Below are 16,367 nucleotides of genomic sequence, written 5' to 3'. Positions count from 1 at the left end.
CCCTGCCTGTATATCCTGTGTGAGAGGCGGTCACAGCCCCGCCCCCTGCCTGTATATCCTGTGTGAGAGGTAGTCACAGCCCCGCCCCCTGCCTGTATATCCTGTGTGAGAGGTAGTCACAGCCCCGCCCCCAGTAACTTGTGGCTCCACCCTTTGCATTTTCCTCACCTGGAATGTTCCTTCTTCGGTGGGCCTCAGAGATTCCCACTCTGGAGAGTCCAGGAATTGATAGGGGAATATGTAGTGTAAGAACTGCCCATCCAGACTCACCTTCACCCTGCACAGACAAAGAGGTAAGTGGCATCAGCAACGCAGGATCCCGGGAGAGAAGAATCAGTCCTGCACTGACACCACCAGAGATTCACATTTCAATCCTATTTCTGCCCTAGACCACCAGGAACACCGACATCTACATCTGCACTGTGGTAGATCATAGGGGAAGGAACACTGTCACTCTTAGCCCTAGAAAAGTAGAGGTTCTGACATTAACCATTGTCCCTGTAGAAATGTGTAATCAGACCTCACACTGCTGTGTTCTGTGCTCTCTGCAGCCAGTGTTATGTATTGTCCCTGGAGAGATGTGTAATCAGACCTCACACTGCTGTGCTCTGTGCTCTCTGCAGCCAGTGTTATGTACTGTCCCTGGAGAGATGTGTAATCAGACCTCACACTGCTGTGCTCTGTGCTCTCTGCAGCCAGTGTTATGTATTGTCCCTGGAGAGATGTGTAATCAGACCTCACACTGCTGTGCTCTGTGCTCTCTGCAGCCAGTGTTATGTATTGTCCCTGGAGAGATGTGTAATCAGACCTCACACTGCTGTGCTCTGTGCTCTCTGCAGCCAGTGTTATGTATTGTCCCTGGAGAGATGTATAATCAGACCTCACACTACTGTGCTCTGTGCTCTCTGCAGCCAGTGTTATGTATTGTCCCTGCAGAGATGTGTAATCAGACCTCACACTGCTGTGCTCTGTGCTCTCTGCAGCCAGTGTTATGTATTGTCCCTGGAGAGATGTGTAATCATTCCTCACACTGCTGTGCTCTGTTCTCTCTGCAGCCAGTGTTATGTATTGTCCCTGGAGAGATGTGTAATCACACCTCACACTGCTGTGCTCTGTACTCTCTGCAGCCAGTGTTATGTACTGTCCCTGGAGAGATGTGTAATCATACCTCACACTGCTGTGCTCTCTGCAGCCAGTGTTATGTATTGTCCCTGGAGAGATGTGTAATCAGACCTCACACTGCTGTGCTCTGTGCTCTCTGCAGCCAGTGTTATGTATTGTCCCTGGAGAGATGTGTAATCAGACCTCACACTGCTGTGCTCTCTGCAGCCAGTGTTATCTATTGTCCCTGGAGAGATGTGTAATCAGACCTCACACTGCTGTGCTCTGTGCTCTCTGCAGCCAGTGTTATATATTGCCACTGGAGCAGCAGGATTGTTATGTATGGATCTATATTCCAGGATTGTAGCTTCTGTAAGTGCAATGGGGCACATCCTCACACTGCTGTGCACTCTGCTCTCTGAGGCTGTTTTCCCTCCTCACTACTTTGTTGCCCTTCTTTTAACTGAAAATCCCTCTCATCCCTATAAAATAAACTTTGTTATCTGACCTGGTATGTAGCCTGATCCAGCAGCGAGTCCCAGGGGGCGTGTCCTGCTCAGCTTTTGATCCTCCCCATGCTCCATGGAGGCTGCTGTGATTTCATGTGATCAGATACATACAGGGGGTAGACTTTGCAAATGTTAGTTTGTTAAAGGAACTGAGATGACATCCCCCTGGTCACGTGGCATGAAGTGTTAAATGGTGAGGCTTGGGGAGGAGACGCTGGACTCGGCTGAGCTGGACACGCCCCTGTGACTCGCTGCTGGATCTATCTGGATGTAAGATAATAAAGCGTCCAGGCTCCTGACCCCCCGGGCACCCACCTGCCAGAGATGAGAAGAGACAGGCGGTCTATGGGGGTCTTCCCCTCCAGGGCGTAGCTCTGCTCGGCGCTCAGGGCGTGCACCTCCAGGCCGCTGCAGTGGGCGATCTCCTTGAAGACGGGCAGCGGCACCTGCAGGGGTTGGTAGACGGTGCGGTACAGGGTGTCATAGTCCTCTCCGTAGGACTCCCTCCGCAGCTGGTAGAGGAGGTGGGAGATCTGGACCAGGCAGGCCACCACCAGCACAACGTTCCAGACCACCGTGTCCACCCCACAGGCCCAGAGCCACCCCCAGATGACCATGCACACGAAGCCCCCCGCCAGCAGCACATAGACGTAGATACAGCCGAAGACTCCGCTGCCCCCCATGAACGCCAGGAGGAGCACCAGGCTGGCCAGGTGGTACATGCTGCCCTCCATGTAGGACCTCCACCCCGCACACTGAGGAGCATGGAAGAGGTGATCCAGGACCGAACCGGGGGCCTCCATCCTACCCCCTGCAGAGACAGAGAGAGGGAGAGGTCATAGCACCTGCACACTGGGCTCAGCCGAGCATGCAAGTCATCATCATGAGGGACATTAGACTCCACTGTCCTACTGAGAGACTGAGACTGATAGCGCCCTCCTGCAGCCTGCACTATATACTAGTAGGGGTGTAAGGGGTGCAGTGTATTATACTGATAGCGCCCTCCTGCAGCCTGCACTATATACTAGTAGGGGTGTAAGGGGTGCAGTGTATGAGACAGATAGCGCCCTCCTGCAGCCTGCGCTATATACTAGTAGGGGTGTAAGGGGTGCAGTGTATTATACTGATAGCGCCCTCCTGCAGCCTGCACTATATACTAGTAGGGGTGTAAGGGGTGCAGTGTATTATACTGATAGCGCCCTCCTGCAGCCTGCACTATATACTAGTAGGGGTGTAAGGGGTGCAGTGTATTATACTGATAGCGCCCTCCTGCAGCCTGCACTATATACTAGTAGGGGTGTAAGAGGTGCAGTGTATTATACTGATAGCGCCCTCCTGCAGCCTGCACTATATACTAGTAGGGGTGTAAGGGGTGCAGTGTATTATACTGATAGCGCCCTACTGCAGCCTGCACTATATACTAGTAGGGGTGTAAGGGGTGCAGTGTATTATACTGATAGCACCCTCCTGCAGCCTGCACTATATACTAGTAGAGGTGTAAGGGGTGCAGTGTATTATACTGATAGCGCCCTCCTGCAGCCTGCACTATATACTAGTAGGGGTGTAAGGGGTGCAGTGTATTATACTGATAGCGCCCTCCTGCAGCCTGCACTATATACTAGTAGGGGTGTAAGAGGTGCAGTGTATTATACTGATAGCGCCCTCCTGCAGCCTGCACTATATACTAGTAGGGGTGTAAGGGGTGCAGTGTATTATACTGATAGCACCCTCCTGCAGCCTGCACTATATACTAGTAGGGGTGTAAGGGGAGCAGTGTATTATACTGATAGCGCCCTACTGCAGCCTGCACTATATACTAGTAGGGGTGTAAGGGGTGCAGTGTATGAGACTGATAGCGCCCTCCTGCAGCCTGCACTATATACTAGTAGGGGTGTAAGGGGTGCAGTGTATTATACTGATAGCACCCTCCTGCAGCCTGCACTATATACTAGTAGGGGTGTAAGGGGTGCAGTGTATTATACTGATAGCACCCTCCTGCAGCCTGCACTATATACTAGTAGGGGTGTAAGGGGTGCAGTGTAATATACTGATAGCGCCCTCCTGCAGCCTGCACTATATACTAGTAGGGGTGTAAGGGGTGCAGTGTATTATACTGATAGCACCCTCCTGCAGCCTGTACTATATACTAGTAGGGGTGTAAGGGGTGCAGTGTATGAGACTGATAGCGCCCTCCTGCAGCCTGCACTATATACTAGTAGGGGTGTAAGGGGTGCAGTGTATTATACTGATAGCACCCTCCTGCAGCCTGCACTATATACTAGTAGGGGTGTAAGGGGTGCAGTGTATTATACTGATTGCACCCTCCTGCAGCCTGCACTATATACTAGTAGGGGTGTAAGGGGTGCAGTGTATGAGACTGATAGCGCCCTCCTGCAGCCTGCACTATATACTAGTAGGGGTGTAAGGGGTGCAGTGTATTATACTGATAGCGCCCTACTGCAGCCTGCACTATATACTAGTAGGGGTGTAAGGGGTGCAGTGTATTATACTGATAGCACCCTCCTGCAGCCTGCACTATATACTAGTAGGGGTGTAAGGGGTGCAGTGTATTATACTGATAGCGCCCTACTGCAGCCTGCACTATATACTAGTAGGGGTGTAAGGGGTGCAGTGTATTATACTGATAGCACCCTCCTGCAGCCTGCACTATATACTAGTAGGGGTGTAAGGGGTGCAGTGTATTATACTGATAGCGCCCTACTGCAGCCTGCACTATATACTAGTAGGGGTGTAAGGGGTGCAGTGTATTATACTGATAGCACCCTCCTGCAGCCTGCACTATATACTAGTAGGGGTGTAAGGGGTGCAGTGTATTATACTGATAGCACCCTCCTGCAGCCTGCACTATATACTAGTAGGGGTGTAAGGGGTGCAGTGTATTATACTGATAGCACCCTCCTGCAGCCTGCACTATATACTAGTAGGGGTGTAAGGGGTGCAGTGTATGAGACTGATAGCACCCTCCTGCAGCCTGCACTATATACTAGTAGGGGTGTAAGGGGTGCAGTGTATGAGACTGATAGCACCCTCCTGCAGCCTGCACTATATACTAGTAGGGGTGTAAGGGGTGCAGTGTATGAGACTGATAGCACCCTCCTGCAGCCTGCACTATATACTAGTAGGGGTGTAAGGGGTGCAGTGTATTATACTGATAGCGCCCTCCTGCAGCCTGCACTATATACTAGTAGGGGTGTAAGGGGTGCAGTGTATTATACTGATAGCGCCCTCCTGCAGCCTGCACTATATACTAGTAGGGGTGTAAGGGGTGCAGTGTATGAGACTGATAGCGCCCTCCTGCAGCCTGCACTATATACTAGTAGGGGTGTAAGGGGTGCAGTGTATTATACTGATAGCGCCCTCCTGCAGCCTGCACTATATACTAGTAGGGGTGTAAGGGGTGCAGTGTATGAGACTGATAGCGCCCTCCTGCAGCCTGCACTATATACTAGTAGGGGTGTAAGGGGTGCAGTGTATTATACTGATAGCGCCCTCCTGCAGCCTGCACTATATACTAGTAGGGGTGTAAGGGGTGCAGTGTATTATACTGATAGCGCCCTCCTGCAGCCTGCACTATATACTAGTAGGGGTGTAAGGGGTGCAGTGTATTATACTGATAGCGCCCTCCTGCAGCCTGTACTATATACTAGTAGGGGTGTAAGGGGTGCAGTGTATGAGACTGATAGCGCCCTCCTGCAGCCTGCACTATATACTAGTAGGGGTGTAAGGGGTGCAGTGTATTATACTGATAGCACCCTCCTGCAGCCTGCACTATATACTAGTAGGGGTGTAAGGGGTGCAGTGTATTATACTGATAGCGCCCTCCTGCAGCCTGCACTATATACTAGTAGGAGTGTAAGGGGTGCAGTGTATGAGACGGATAGCACCCTCCTGCAGCCTGCACTATATACTAGTAGGGGTGTAAGGGGTGCAGTGTATTATACTGATAGCGCCCTCCTGCAGCCTGTACTATATACTAGTAGGGGTGTAAGGGGTGCAGTGTATTATACTGATAGCACCCTCCTGCAGCCTGCACTATATACTAGTAGGGGTGTAAGGGGTGCAGTGTATTATACTGATAGCACCCTCCTGCAGCCTGCACTATATACTAGTAGGGGTGTAAGGGGTGCAGTGTATGAGACTGATAGCGCCCTCCTGCAGCCTGCACTATATACTAGTAGGGGTGTAAGGGGTGCAGTGTATTATACTGATAGCACCCTCCTGCAGCCTGCACTATATACTAGTAGGGGTGTAAGGGGTGCAGTGTATTATACTGATAGCGCCCTCCTGCAGCCTGCACTATATACTAGTAGGGGTGTAAGGGGTGCAGTGTATTATACTGATAGCACCCTCCTGCAGCCTGCACTATATACTAGTAGGGGTGTAAGGGGTGCAGTGTATTATACTGATAGCACCCTCCTGCAGCCTGCACTATATAATAGTAGGGGTGTAAGGGGTGCAGTGTATGAGACTGATAGCGCCCTCCTGCAGCCTGCACTATATACTAGTAGGGGTGTAAGGGGTGCAGTGTATGAGACTGATAGCGCCCTCCTGCAGCCTGCACTATATACTAGTAGGGGTGTAAGGGGTGCAGTGTATGAGACTGATAGCGCCCTCCTGCAGCCTGCACTATATACTAGTAGGGGTGTAAGGGGTGCAGTGTATTATACTGATAGCGCCCTCCTGCAGCCTGCACTATATACTAGTAGGGGTGTAAGGGGAGCAGTGTATGAGACTGAAAGCGCCCTCCTGCAGCCTGCACTATATACTAGTAGGGGTGTAAGGGGTGCAGTGTATGAGACTGATAGCGCCCTCCTGCAGCCTGCACTATATACTAGTAGGGGTGTAAGGGGTGCAGTGTATTATACTGATAGCACCCTCATGCAGCCTGCACTATATACTAGTAGGGGTGTAAGGGGTGCAGTGTATGAGACTGATAGCGCCCTCCTGCAGCCTGCACTATATACTAGTAGGGGTGTAAGGGGTGCAGTGTATTATACTGATAGCGCCCTCCTGCAGCCTGCACTATATACTAGTAGGGGTGTAAGGGGTGCAGTGTATTATACTGATAGCGCCCTCCTGCAGCCTGCACTATATACTAGTAGGGGTGTAAGGGGTGCAGTGTATTATACTGATAGCGCCCTCCTGCAGCCTGCACTATATACTAGTAGGGGTGTAAGGGGTGCAGTGTATTATACTGATAGCACCCTCCTGCAGCCTGCACTATATACTAGTAGGGGTGTAAGGGGTGCAGTGTATTATACTGATAGCACCCTCCTGCAGCCTGCACTATATACTAGTAGGGGTGTAAGGGGTGCAGTGTATTATACTGATAGCACCCTCCTGCAGCCTGCACTATATACTAGTAGGGGTGTAAGGGGTGCAGTGTATTATACTGATAGCACCCTCCTGCAGCCTGCACTATATACTAGTAGGGGTGTAAGGGGTGCAGTGTATTATACTGATAGCACCCTCCTGCAGCCTGCACTATATACTAGTAGGGGTGCAGTGTATTATACTGATAGCACCCTCCTGCAGCCTGCACTATATACTAGTAGGGGTGTAAGGGGTGCAGTGTATTATACTGATAGCACCCTCCTGCAGCCTGCACTATATACTAGTAGGGGTGTAAGGGGTGCAGTATATGAGACTGATAGCACCCTCCTGCAGCCTGCACTATATACTAGTAGGGGTGTAAGGGGAGCAGTGTATTATACTGATAGCGCCCTCCTGCAGCCTGCACTATATACTAGTAGGGGTGTAAGGGGTGCAGTGTATGAGACTGATAGCGCCCTCCTGCAGCCTGCACTATATACTAGTAGGGGTGTAAGGGGTGCAGTGTATTATACTGATAGCGCCCTCCTACAGCCTGCACTATATTCTAGTAGGGGTGTAAGGGGAGCAGTGTATGAGACTGATAGCACCCTCATGCAGCCTGCACTATATACTAGTAGGGGTGTAAGGGGTGCAGTGTATTATACTGATAGCGCCCTCCTGCAGCCTGCACTATATACTAGTAGGGGTGTAAGGGGTGCAGTGTATGAGACTGATAGCGCCCTTCTGCAGCCTGCACTATATACTAGTAGGGGTGTAAGGGGTGCAGTGTATTATACTGATAGCGCCCTCCTGCAGCCTGCACTATATACTAGTAGGGGTGTAAGGGGTGCAGTGTATTATACTGATAGCGCCCTCCTGCAGCCTGCACTATATACTAGTAGGGGTGTAAGGGGTGCAGTGTATGAGACTGATAGCACCCTCCTGCAGCCTGCACTATATACTAGTAGGGGTGTAAGGGGTGCAGTGTATGAGACTGATAGCACCCTCCTGCAGCCTGCACTATATACTAGTAGGGGTTTAAGGGGTGCAGTGTATTACACTGACAGCACCCTCCTGCAGCCTGCACTATATACTAGTAGGGGTGCAGTGTATTATACTGATAGCGCCCTCCTGCAGCCTGTACTATATACTAGTAGGGGTGTAAGGGGTGCAGTGTATGAGACTGATAGCACCCTCCTGCAGCCTGCACTATATACTAGTAGGGGTGTAAGGGGTGCAGTGTATGAGACTGATAGCACCCTCCTGCAGCCTGCACTATATACTAGTAGGGGTGTAAGGGGTGCAGTGTATTATACTGATAGCGCCCTCCTGCAGCCTGCACTATATACTAGTAGGGGTGTAAGGGGTGCAGTGTATGAGACTGATAGCACCCTCCTGCAGCCTGCACTATATACTAGTAGGGGTGTAAGGGGTGCAGTGTATTATACTGATAGCGCCCTCCTGCAGCCTACACTATATACTAGTAGGGGTGTAAGGGGTGCAGTGTATGAGACTGATAGCACCCTCCTGCAGCCTGCACTATATACTAGTAGGGGTGTAAGGGGTGCAGTGTATTATACTGATAGAGCCCTCCTGCAGCCTGCACTATATACTAGTAGGGGTGTAAGGGGTGCAGTGTATTATACTGATAGCGCCCTCCTGCAGCCTGCACTATATACTAGTAGGGGTGTAAGGGGTGCAATGTATGAGACTGATAGCGCCCTCCCGCAGCCTGCACTATATACTAGTAGGGGTGTAAGGGGTGCAGTGTATTATACTGATTGCGCCCTCCTGCAGCCTGCACTATATACTAGTAGGGGTGTAAGGGGAGCCGTGTATGAGACTGATAGCACCCTCCTGCAGCCTGCACTATATACTAGTAGGGGTGTAAGGGGAGCCGTGTATGAGACTGATAGCACCCTCCTGCAGCCTGCACTATATACTAGTAGGGGTGTAAGGGGTGCAATGTATGAGACTGATAGCACCCTCCTGCAGCCTGCACTATATACTAGTAGGGGTGTAAGGGGTGCAATGTATGAGACTGATAGCGCCCTCCCGCAGCCTGCACTATATACTAGTAGGGGTGTAAGGGGTGCAGTGTATTATACTGATTGCGCCCTCCTGCAGCCTGCACTATATACTAGTAGGGGTGTAAGGGGAGCCGTGTATGAGACTGATAGCACCCTCCTGCAGCCTGCACTATATACTAGTAGGGGTGTAAGGGGAGCCGTGTATGAGACTGATAGCACCCTCCTGCAGCCTGCACTATATACTAGTAGGGGTGTAGTGTATTATACTGATAGCACCCTCCTGCAGCCTGCACTATATACTAGTAGGGGTGTAAGGGGAGCAGTGTATTATACTGATAGCGCCCTCCTGCAGCCTGCACTATATACTAGTAGGGGTGTAAGGGGTGCAGTGTATTATACTGATAGCGCCCTCCTGCAGCCTGCACTATATACTAGTAGGGGTGTAAGGGGTGCAGTGTATTATACTGATAGCACCCTTCTGCAGCCTGCACTATATACTAGTAGGGGTGTAAGGGGTGCAGTGTATTATACTGATAGCGCCCTCCTGCAGCCTGCACTATATACTAGTAGGGGTGTAAGGGGTGCAGTGTATTATACTGATAGCGCCCTCCTGCAGCCTGCACTATATACTAGTAGGGGTGTAAGGGGTGCAGTGTATTATACTGATAGCACCCTCCTGCAGCCTGTACTATATACTAGTAGGGGTGTAAGGGGTGCAATGTATGAGACTGATAGCGCCCTCCCGCAGCCTGCACTATATACTAGTAGGGGTGTAAGGGGTGCAGTGTATTATACTGATTGCGCCCTCCTGCAGCCTGCACTATATACTAGTAGGGGTGTAAGGGGAGCCGTGTATGAGACTGATAGCACCCTCCTGCAGCCTGCACTATATACTAGTAGGGGTGTAAGGGGAGCCGTGTATGAGACTGATAGCACCCTCCTGCAGCCTGCACTATATACTAGTAGGGGTGTAAGGGGTGCAGTGTATTATACTGATAGCACCCTCCTGCAGCCTGCACTATATACTAGTAGGGGTGTAAGGGGAGCAGTGTATTATACTGATAGCGCCCTCCTGCAGCCTGCACTATATACTAGTAGGGGTGTAAGGGGTGCAGTGTATTATACTGATAGCGCCCTCCTGCAGCCTGCACTATATACTAGTAGGGGTGTAAGGGGTGCAGTGTATTATACTGATAGCACCCTTCTGCAGCCTGCACTATATACTAGTAGGGGTGTAAGGGGTGCAGTGTATTATACTGATAGCGCCCTCCTGCAGCCTGCACTATATACTAGTAGGGGTGTAAGGGGTGCAGTGTATTATACTGATAGCGCCCTCCTGCAGCCTGCACTATATACTAGTAGGGGTGTAAGGGGTGCAGTGTATTATACTGATAGCACCCTCCTGCAGCCTGTACTATATACTAGTAGGGGTGTAAGGGGTGCAGTGTATGAGACTGATAGCGCCCTCCTGCAGCCTGCACTATATACTAGTAGGGGTGTAAGGGGTGCAGTGTATTATACTGATAGCACCCTCCTGCAGCCTGCACTATATACTAGTAGGGGTGTAAGGGGTGCAGTGTATTATACTGATAGCACCCTCCTGCAGCCTGTACTATATACTAGTAGGGGTGTAAGGGGTGCAGTGTATGAGACTGATAGCGCCCTCCTGCAGCCTGCACTATATACTAGTAGGGGTGTAAGGGGTGCAGTGTATTATACTGATAGCACCCTCCTGCAGCCTGCACTATATACTAGTAAGGGTGGAAGGGGTGCAGTGTATGAGACTGATAGCACCGTCCTGCAGCCTGCACTATATACTAGTAGGGGTGTAAGGGGTGCAGTGTATGAGACTGATAGCACCCTCCTGCAGCCTGTACTATATACTAGTAGGGGTGTAAGGGGTGCAGTGTATTATACTGATAGCGCCCTCCTGCAACCTGCACTATATACTAGTAGGGGTGTAAGGGGAGCAGTGTATTATACTGATAGCACCCTCCTGCAGCCTGCACTATATACTAGTAGGGGTGTAAGGGGTGCAGTGTATTATACTGATAGCGCCCTCCTGCAGCCTGCACTATATAATAGTAGGGGTGTAAGGGGTGCAGTGTATTATACTGATAGCGCCCTCCTGCAGCCTGCACTATATACTAGTAGGGGTGTAAGGGGTGCAGTGTATTATACTGATAGCGCCCTCCTGCAGCCTGCACTATATACTAGTAGGGGTGTAAGGGGTGCAGTGTATTATACTGATAGCACCCTCCTGCAGCCTGTACTATATACTAGTAGGGGTGTAAGGGGTGCAGTGTATGAGACTGATAGCGCCCTCCTGCAGCCTGCACTATATACTAGTAGGGGTGTAAGGGGTGCAGTGTATTATACTGATAGCACCCTCCTGCAGCCTGCACTATATACTAGTAAGGGTGTAAGGGGTGCAGTGTATGAGACTGATAGCACCGTCCTGCAGCCTGCACTATATACTAGTAGGGGTGTAAGGGGTGCAGTGTATGAGACTGATAGCACCCTCCTGCAGCCTGTACTATATACTAGTAGGGGTGTAAGGGGTGCAGTGTATTATACTGATAGCGCCCTCCTGCAGCCTGCACTATATACTAGTAAGGGTGTAAGGGGTGCAGTGTATGAGACTGATAGCACCGTCCTGCAGCCTGCACTATATACTAGTAGGGGTGTAAGGGGTGCAGTGTATGAGACTGATAGCACCCTCCTGCAGCCTGTACTATATACTAGTAGGGGTGTAAGGGGTGCAGTGTATTATACTGATAGCGCCCTCCTGCAGCCTGTACTATATACTAGTAGGGGTGTAAGGGGTGCAGTGTATTATACTGATAGCACCCTCCTGCAGCCTGCACTATATACTAGTAGGGGTGTAAGGGGAGCAGTGTATTATACTGATAGCACCCTCCTGCAGCCTGCACTATATACTAGTAGGGGTGTAAGGGGTGCAGTGTATTATACTGATAGCGCCCTCCTGCAGCCTGCACTATATAATAGTAGGGGTGTAAGGGGTGCAGTGTATGAGACTGATAGCGCCCTCCTGCAGCCTGCACTATATACTAGTAGGGGTGTAAGGGGTGCAGTGTATTATACTGATAGCGCCCTCCTGCAGCCTGCACTATATACTAGTAGGGGTGTAAGGGGTGCAGTGTATTATACTGATAGCGCCCTCCTGCAGCCTGCACTATATACTAGTAGGGGTGTAAGGGGTGCAGTGTATTATACTGATAGCACCCTCCTGCAGCCTGCACTATATACTAGTAGGGGTGTAAGGGGTGCAGTGTATGAGACTGATAGCACCCTCCTGCAGCCTGCACTATATACTAGTAGGGGTGTAAGGGGTGCTGTGTATGAGACTGATAGCACCCTCCTGCAGCCTGCACTATATACTAGTAGGGGTGTAAGGGGTGCAGTGTATGAGACTGATAGCACCCTCCTGCAGCCTGCACTATATACTAGTAGGGGTGTAAGGGGTGCAGTGTATTATACTGATAGCACCCTCCTGCAGCCTGCACTATATACTAGTAGGGGTGTAAGGGGTGCAGTGCATTAGACTGATAGCGCCCTCCTGCAGCCTGTACTATATACTAGTAGGGGTGTAAGGGGTGCAGTGTATTATACTGATAGCGACCTCCTGCAGCCTGCACTATATACTAGTAGGGGTGTAAGGGGAGCAGTGTATGAGACTGATAGCGCCCTCCTGCAGCCTGCACTATATACTAGTAGGGGTGTAAGGGGTGCAGTGTATTATACTGATAGCACCCTCCTGCAGCCTGCACTATATACTAGTAGGGGTGTAAGGGGTGCAGTGTATTATACTGATAGCACCCTCCAGCAGCCTGCACTATATACTAGTAGGGGTGTAAGGGGTGCAGTGTATGAGACTGATAGCGCCCTCCTGCAGCCTGCACTATATAATAGTAGGGGTGTAAGGGGTGCAGTGTATTATACTGATAGCGCCCTCCTGCAGCCTGCACTATATACTAGTAGGGGTGTAAGGGGTGCAGTGTATGAGACTGATAGCACCCTCCTGCAGCCTGCACTATATACTAGTAGGGGTGTAAGGGGTGCAGTGTATGAGACTGATAGCACCCTCCTGCAGCCTGCACTATATACTAGTAGGGGTGTAAGGGGTGCAGTGTATTATACTGATAGCGCCCTCCTGCAGCCTGCACTATATACTAGTAGGGGTGTAAGGGGTGCAGTGTATGAGACTGATAGCGCCCTCCTGCAGCCTGCACTATATACTAGTAGGGGTGTAAGGCGTGCAGTGTATTATACTGATAGCGCCCTCCTGCAGCCTGCACTATATACTAGTAGGGGTGTAAGGGGTGCAGTGTATTATACTGATAGCACCCTCCAGCAGCCTGCACTATATACTAGTAGGGGTGTAAGGGGTGCAGTGTATTATACTGATAGCACCCTCCTGCAGCCTGCACTATATACTAGTAGGGGTGTAAGGGGTGCAGTGTATTGTACTGATAGCGCCCTCCTGCAGCCTGCACTATATACTAGTAGGGGTGTAAGGGGTACAGTGTATTATACTGATAGCGCCCTCCTGCAGCCTGCACTATATACTAGTAGGGGTGTAAGGGGTGCAGTGTATTATACTGATTGCGCCCTCCTGCAGCATGCACTATATACTAGTAGGGGTGTAAGGGGTGCAGTGTATGAGACTGATAGCGCCCTCCTGCAGCCTGCACTATATACTAGTAGGGGTGTAAGGAGTGCAGTGTATTATACTGATAGCGCCCTCCTGCAGCCTGTACTATATACTAGTAGGGGTGTAAGGGGTGCAGTGTATTATACTGATAGCGCCCTCCTGCAGCCTGCACTATATACTAGTAGGGGTGTAAGGAGTGCAGTGTATTATACTGATAGCGCCCTCCTGCAGCCTGCACTATATACTAGTAGGGGTGTAAGGGGTGCAGTGTATTATACTGATAGCGCCCTCCTGCAGCCTGCACTATATACTAGTAGGGGTGTAAGGGGTGCAGTGTATGAGACTGATAGCGCCCTCCTGCAGCCTGCACTATATACTAGTAGGGGTGTAAGGGGTGCAGTGTATTATACTGATAGCGCCCTCCTGCAGCCTGCACTATATACTAGTAGGGGTGTAAGGGGTGCAGTGTATGAGACTGATAGCACCCTCCTGCAGCCTGCACTATATACTAGTAGGGGTGTAAGGGGAGCAGTGTATTATACTGATAGCACCCTCCTGCAGCCTGCACTATATACTAGTAGGGGTGTAAGGGGAGCAGTGTATTATACTGATAGCGCCCTCCTGCAGCCTGCACTATATACTAGTAGGGGTGTAAGGGGTGCAGTGTATGAGACTGATAGCACCCTCCTGCAGCCTGCACTATATACTAGTAGGGGTGTAAGGGGTGCAGTGTATTATACTGATAGCACCCTCCTGCAGCCTGCACTATATACTAGTAGGGGTGTAAGGGGTGCAGTGTATGAGACTGATAGCGCCCTCCTGCAGCCTGCACTATATACTAGTAGGGGTGTAAGGGGTGCAGTGTATTATACTGATTGCACCCTCCTGCAGCCTGCACTATATACTAGTAGGGGTGTAAGGGGTGCAGTGTATTATACTGATTGCGCCCTCCTGCAGCCTGCACTATATACTAGTAGGGGTGTAAGGGGTGCAGTGTATGAGACTGATAGCGCCCTCCTGCAGCCTGCACTATATACTAGTAGGGGTGTAAGGGGTGCAGTGTATGAGACTGATAGCGCCCTCCTGCAGCCTGCACTATATACTAGTAGGGGTGTAAGGCGTGCAGTGTATTATACTGATAGCGCCCTCCTGCAGCCTGCACTATATACTAGTAGGGGTGTAAGGGGTGCAGTGTATTATACTGATAGCACCCTCCTGCAGCCTGCACTATATACTAGTAGGGGTGTAAGGGGTGCAGTGTATTATACTGATAGCGCCCTCCTGCAGCCTGCACTATATATTAGTAGGGGTGTAAGGGGTTCAGTGTATGAGACTGATAGCGCCCTCCTGCAGCCTGCACTATATACTAGTAGGGGTGTAAGGGGTGCTGTGTATTATACTGATAGCGCCCTCCTGCAGCCTGCACTATATACTAGTAGCAGTGTAAGGGGTGCAGTGTATTATACTGATAGCACCCTCCTACAGCCTGCACTATATACTAGTAGGGGTGTAAGGGGTGCAGTGTATTATACTGATAGCACCCTCCTGCAGCCTGCACTATATACTAGTAGGGGTGCAGTGTATTATACTGATAGCGCCCTCCTGCAGCCTGTACTATATACTAGTAGGGGTGTAAGGGGAGCAGTGTATTATACTGATAGCGCCCTCCTGCAGCCTGCACTATATACTAGTAGGGGTGTAAGGGGTGCAGTGTATTATACTGATAGCACCCTCCTGCAGCCTGCACTATATACTAGTAGGGGTGCAGTGTATTATACTGATAGCGCCCTCCTGCAGCCTGTACTATATACTAGTAGGGGTGTAAGGGGTGCAGTGTATGAGACTGATAGCGCCCTCCTGCAGCCTGCACTATATACTAGTAGGGGTGTAAGGGGTGCAGTGTATTATACTGATAGCGCCCTCCTGCAGCCTGCACTATATACTAGTAGGGGTGTAAGGGGTGCAGTGTATGAGACTGATAGCGCCCTCCTGCAGCCTGTACTATATACTAGTAGGGGTGTAAGGGGTGCAGTGTATGAGACTGATAGCGCCCTCCTGCAGCCTGCACTATATACTAGTAGGGGTGTAAGGGGTGCAGTGTATTATACTGATAGCGCCCTCCTGCAGCCTGCACTATATACTAGTAGGGGTGTAAGGGGTGCAGTGTATGAGACTGATAGCGCCCTCCTGCAGCCTGTACTATATACTAGTAGGGGTGTAAGGGGTGCAGTGTATGAGACTGATAGCGCCCTCCTGCAGCCTGTACTATATACTAGTAGGGGTGTAAGGGGTGCAGTGTATGAGACTGATAGCGCCCTCCTGCAGCCTGCACTATATACTAGTAGGGGTGTAAGGGGAGCAGTGTATTATACTGATAGCACCCTCCTGCAGCCTGCACTATATACTAGTAGGGGTGTAAGGGGTGCGCCTTTAGCCCTTCTCTAACTGCTTGAGACTTTTGGTAATTTTCTGGGGCTCCCCCCTCCCCCAGTAACCTGCAGCCCCCCAGATCCTTACCTCTCCTAGCCGGTGGGATGTGGTGGGAGCAGGTCGAGCAGCGGTGCCGGGGATCACCTCCACATTGCGTGTCCTGGGCCCCTCTGTACACTACACACAGCGCAGGCTGCAGCGAGGATGTGGAATGTCTCCCTGCTCCGGAGCTCGGAGTGACACCCCAGCTGGATGGCCATGTACGGAGATGAAATCCAAGAAGAGCAA

The 16,367-nt window shown here is 50.7% G+C and overlaps 1 protein-coding gene across 2 annotated transcripts in view; it reads right to left on the bottom strand.

Annotated features, from left to right (window-relative positions):
* Positions 1 to 16,367, bottom strand: part of POPDC2 (popeye domain cAMP effector 2) — a 24,472-nt gene extending 8,105 nt beyond the window's left edge. Inside the window, exons 1-3 of one of the 2 annotated variants that reach the window (XM_072139072.1) lie at positions 16,167 to 16,367; positions 1,926 to 2,421; positions 169 to 277 (exon numbers count right to left, since the gene is read on the bottom strand). In XM_072139072.1, the coding sequence (XP_071995173.1) occupies positions 169 to 277; positions 1,926 to 2,413 (597 nt within the window). In that variant the 5' untranslated portion in view covers positions 2,414 to 2,421; positions 16,167 to 16,367. The remainder of the gene's footprint in view (positions 1 to 168; positions 278 to 1,925; positions 2,422 to 16,166) is intronic. The other variant, XM_072139073.1, reaches the window with a different exon arrangement.

The sequence above is a fragment of the Engystomops pustulosus genome, chromosome 2, assembly GCF_040894005.1.
Source record: "Engystomops pustulosus chromosome 2, aEngPut4.maternal, whole genome shotgun sequence".
NCBI lineage: Eukaryota > Metazoa > Chordata > Amphibia > Anura > Leptodactylidae > Engystomops > Engystomops pustulosus.
This window is presented reverse-complemented; position numbering and strand designations above follow the sequence as displayed.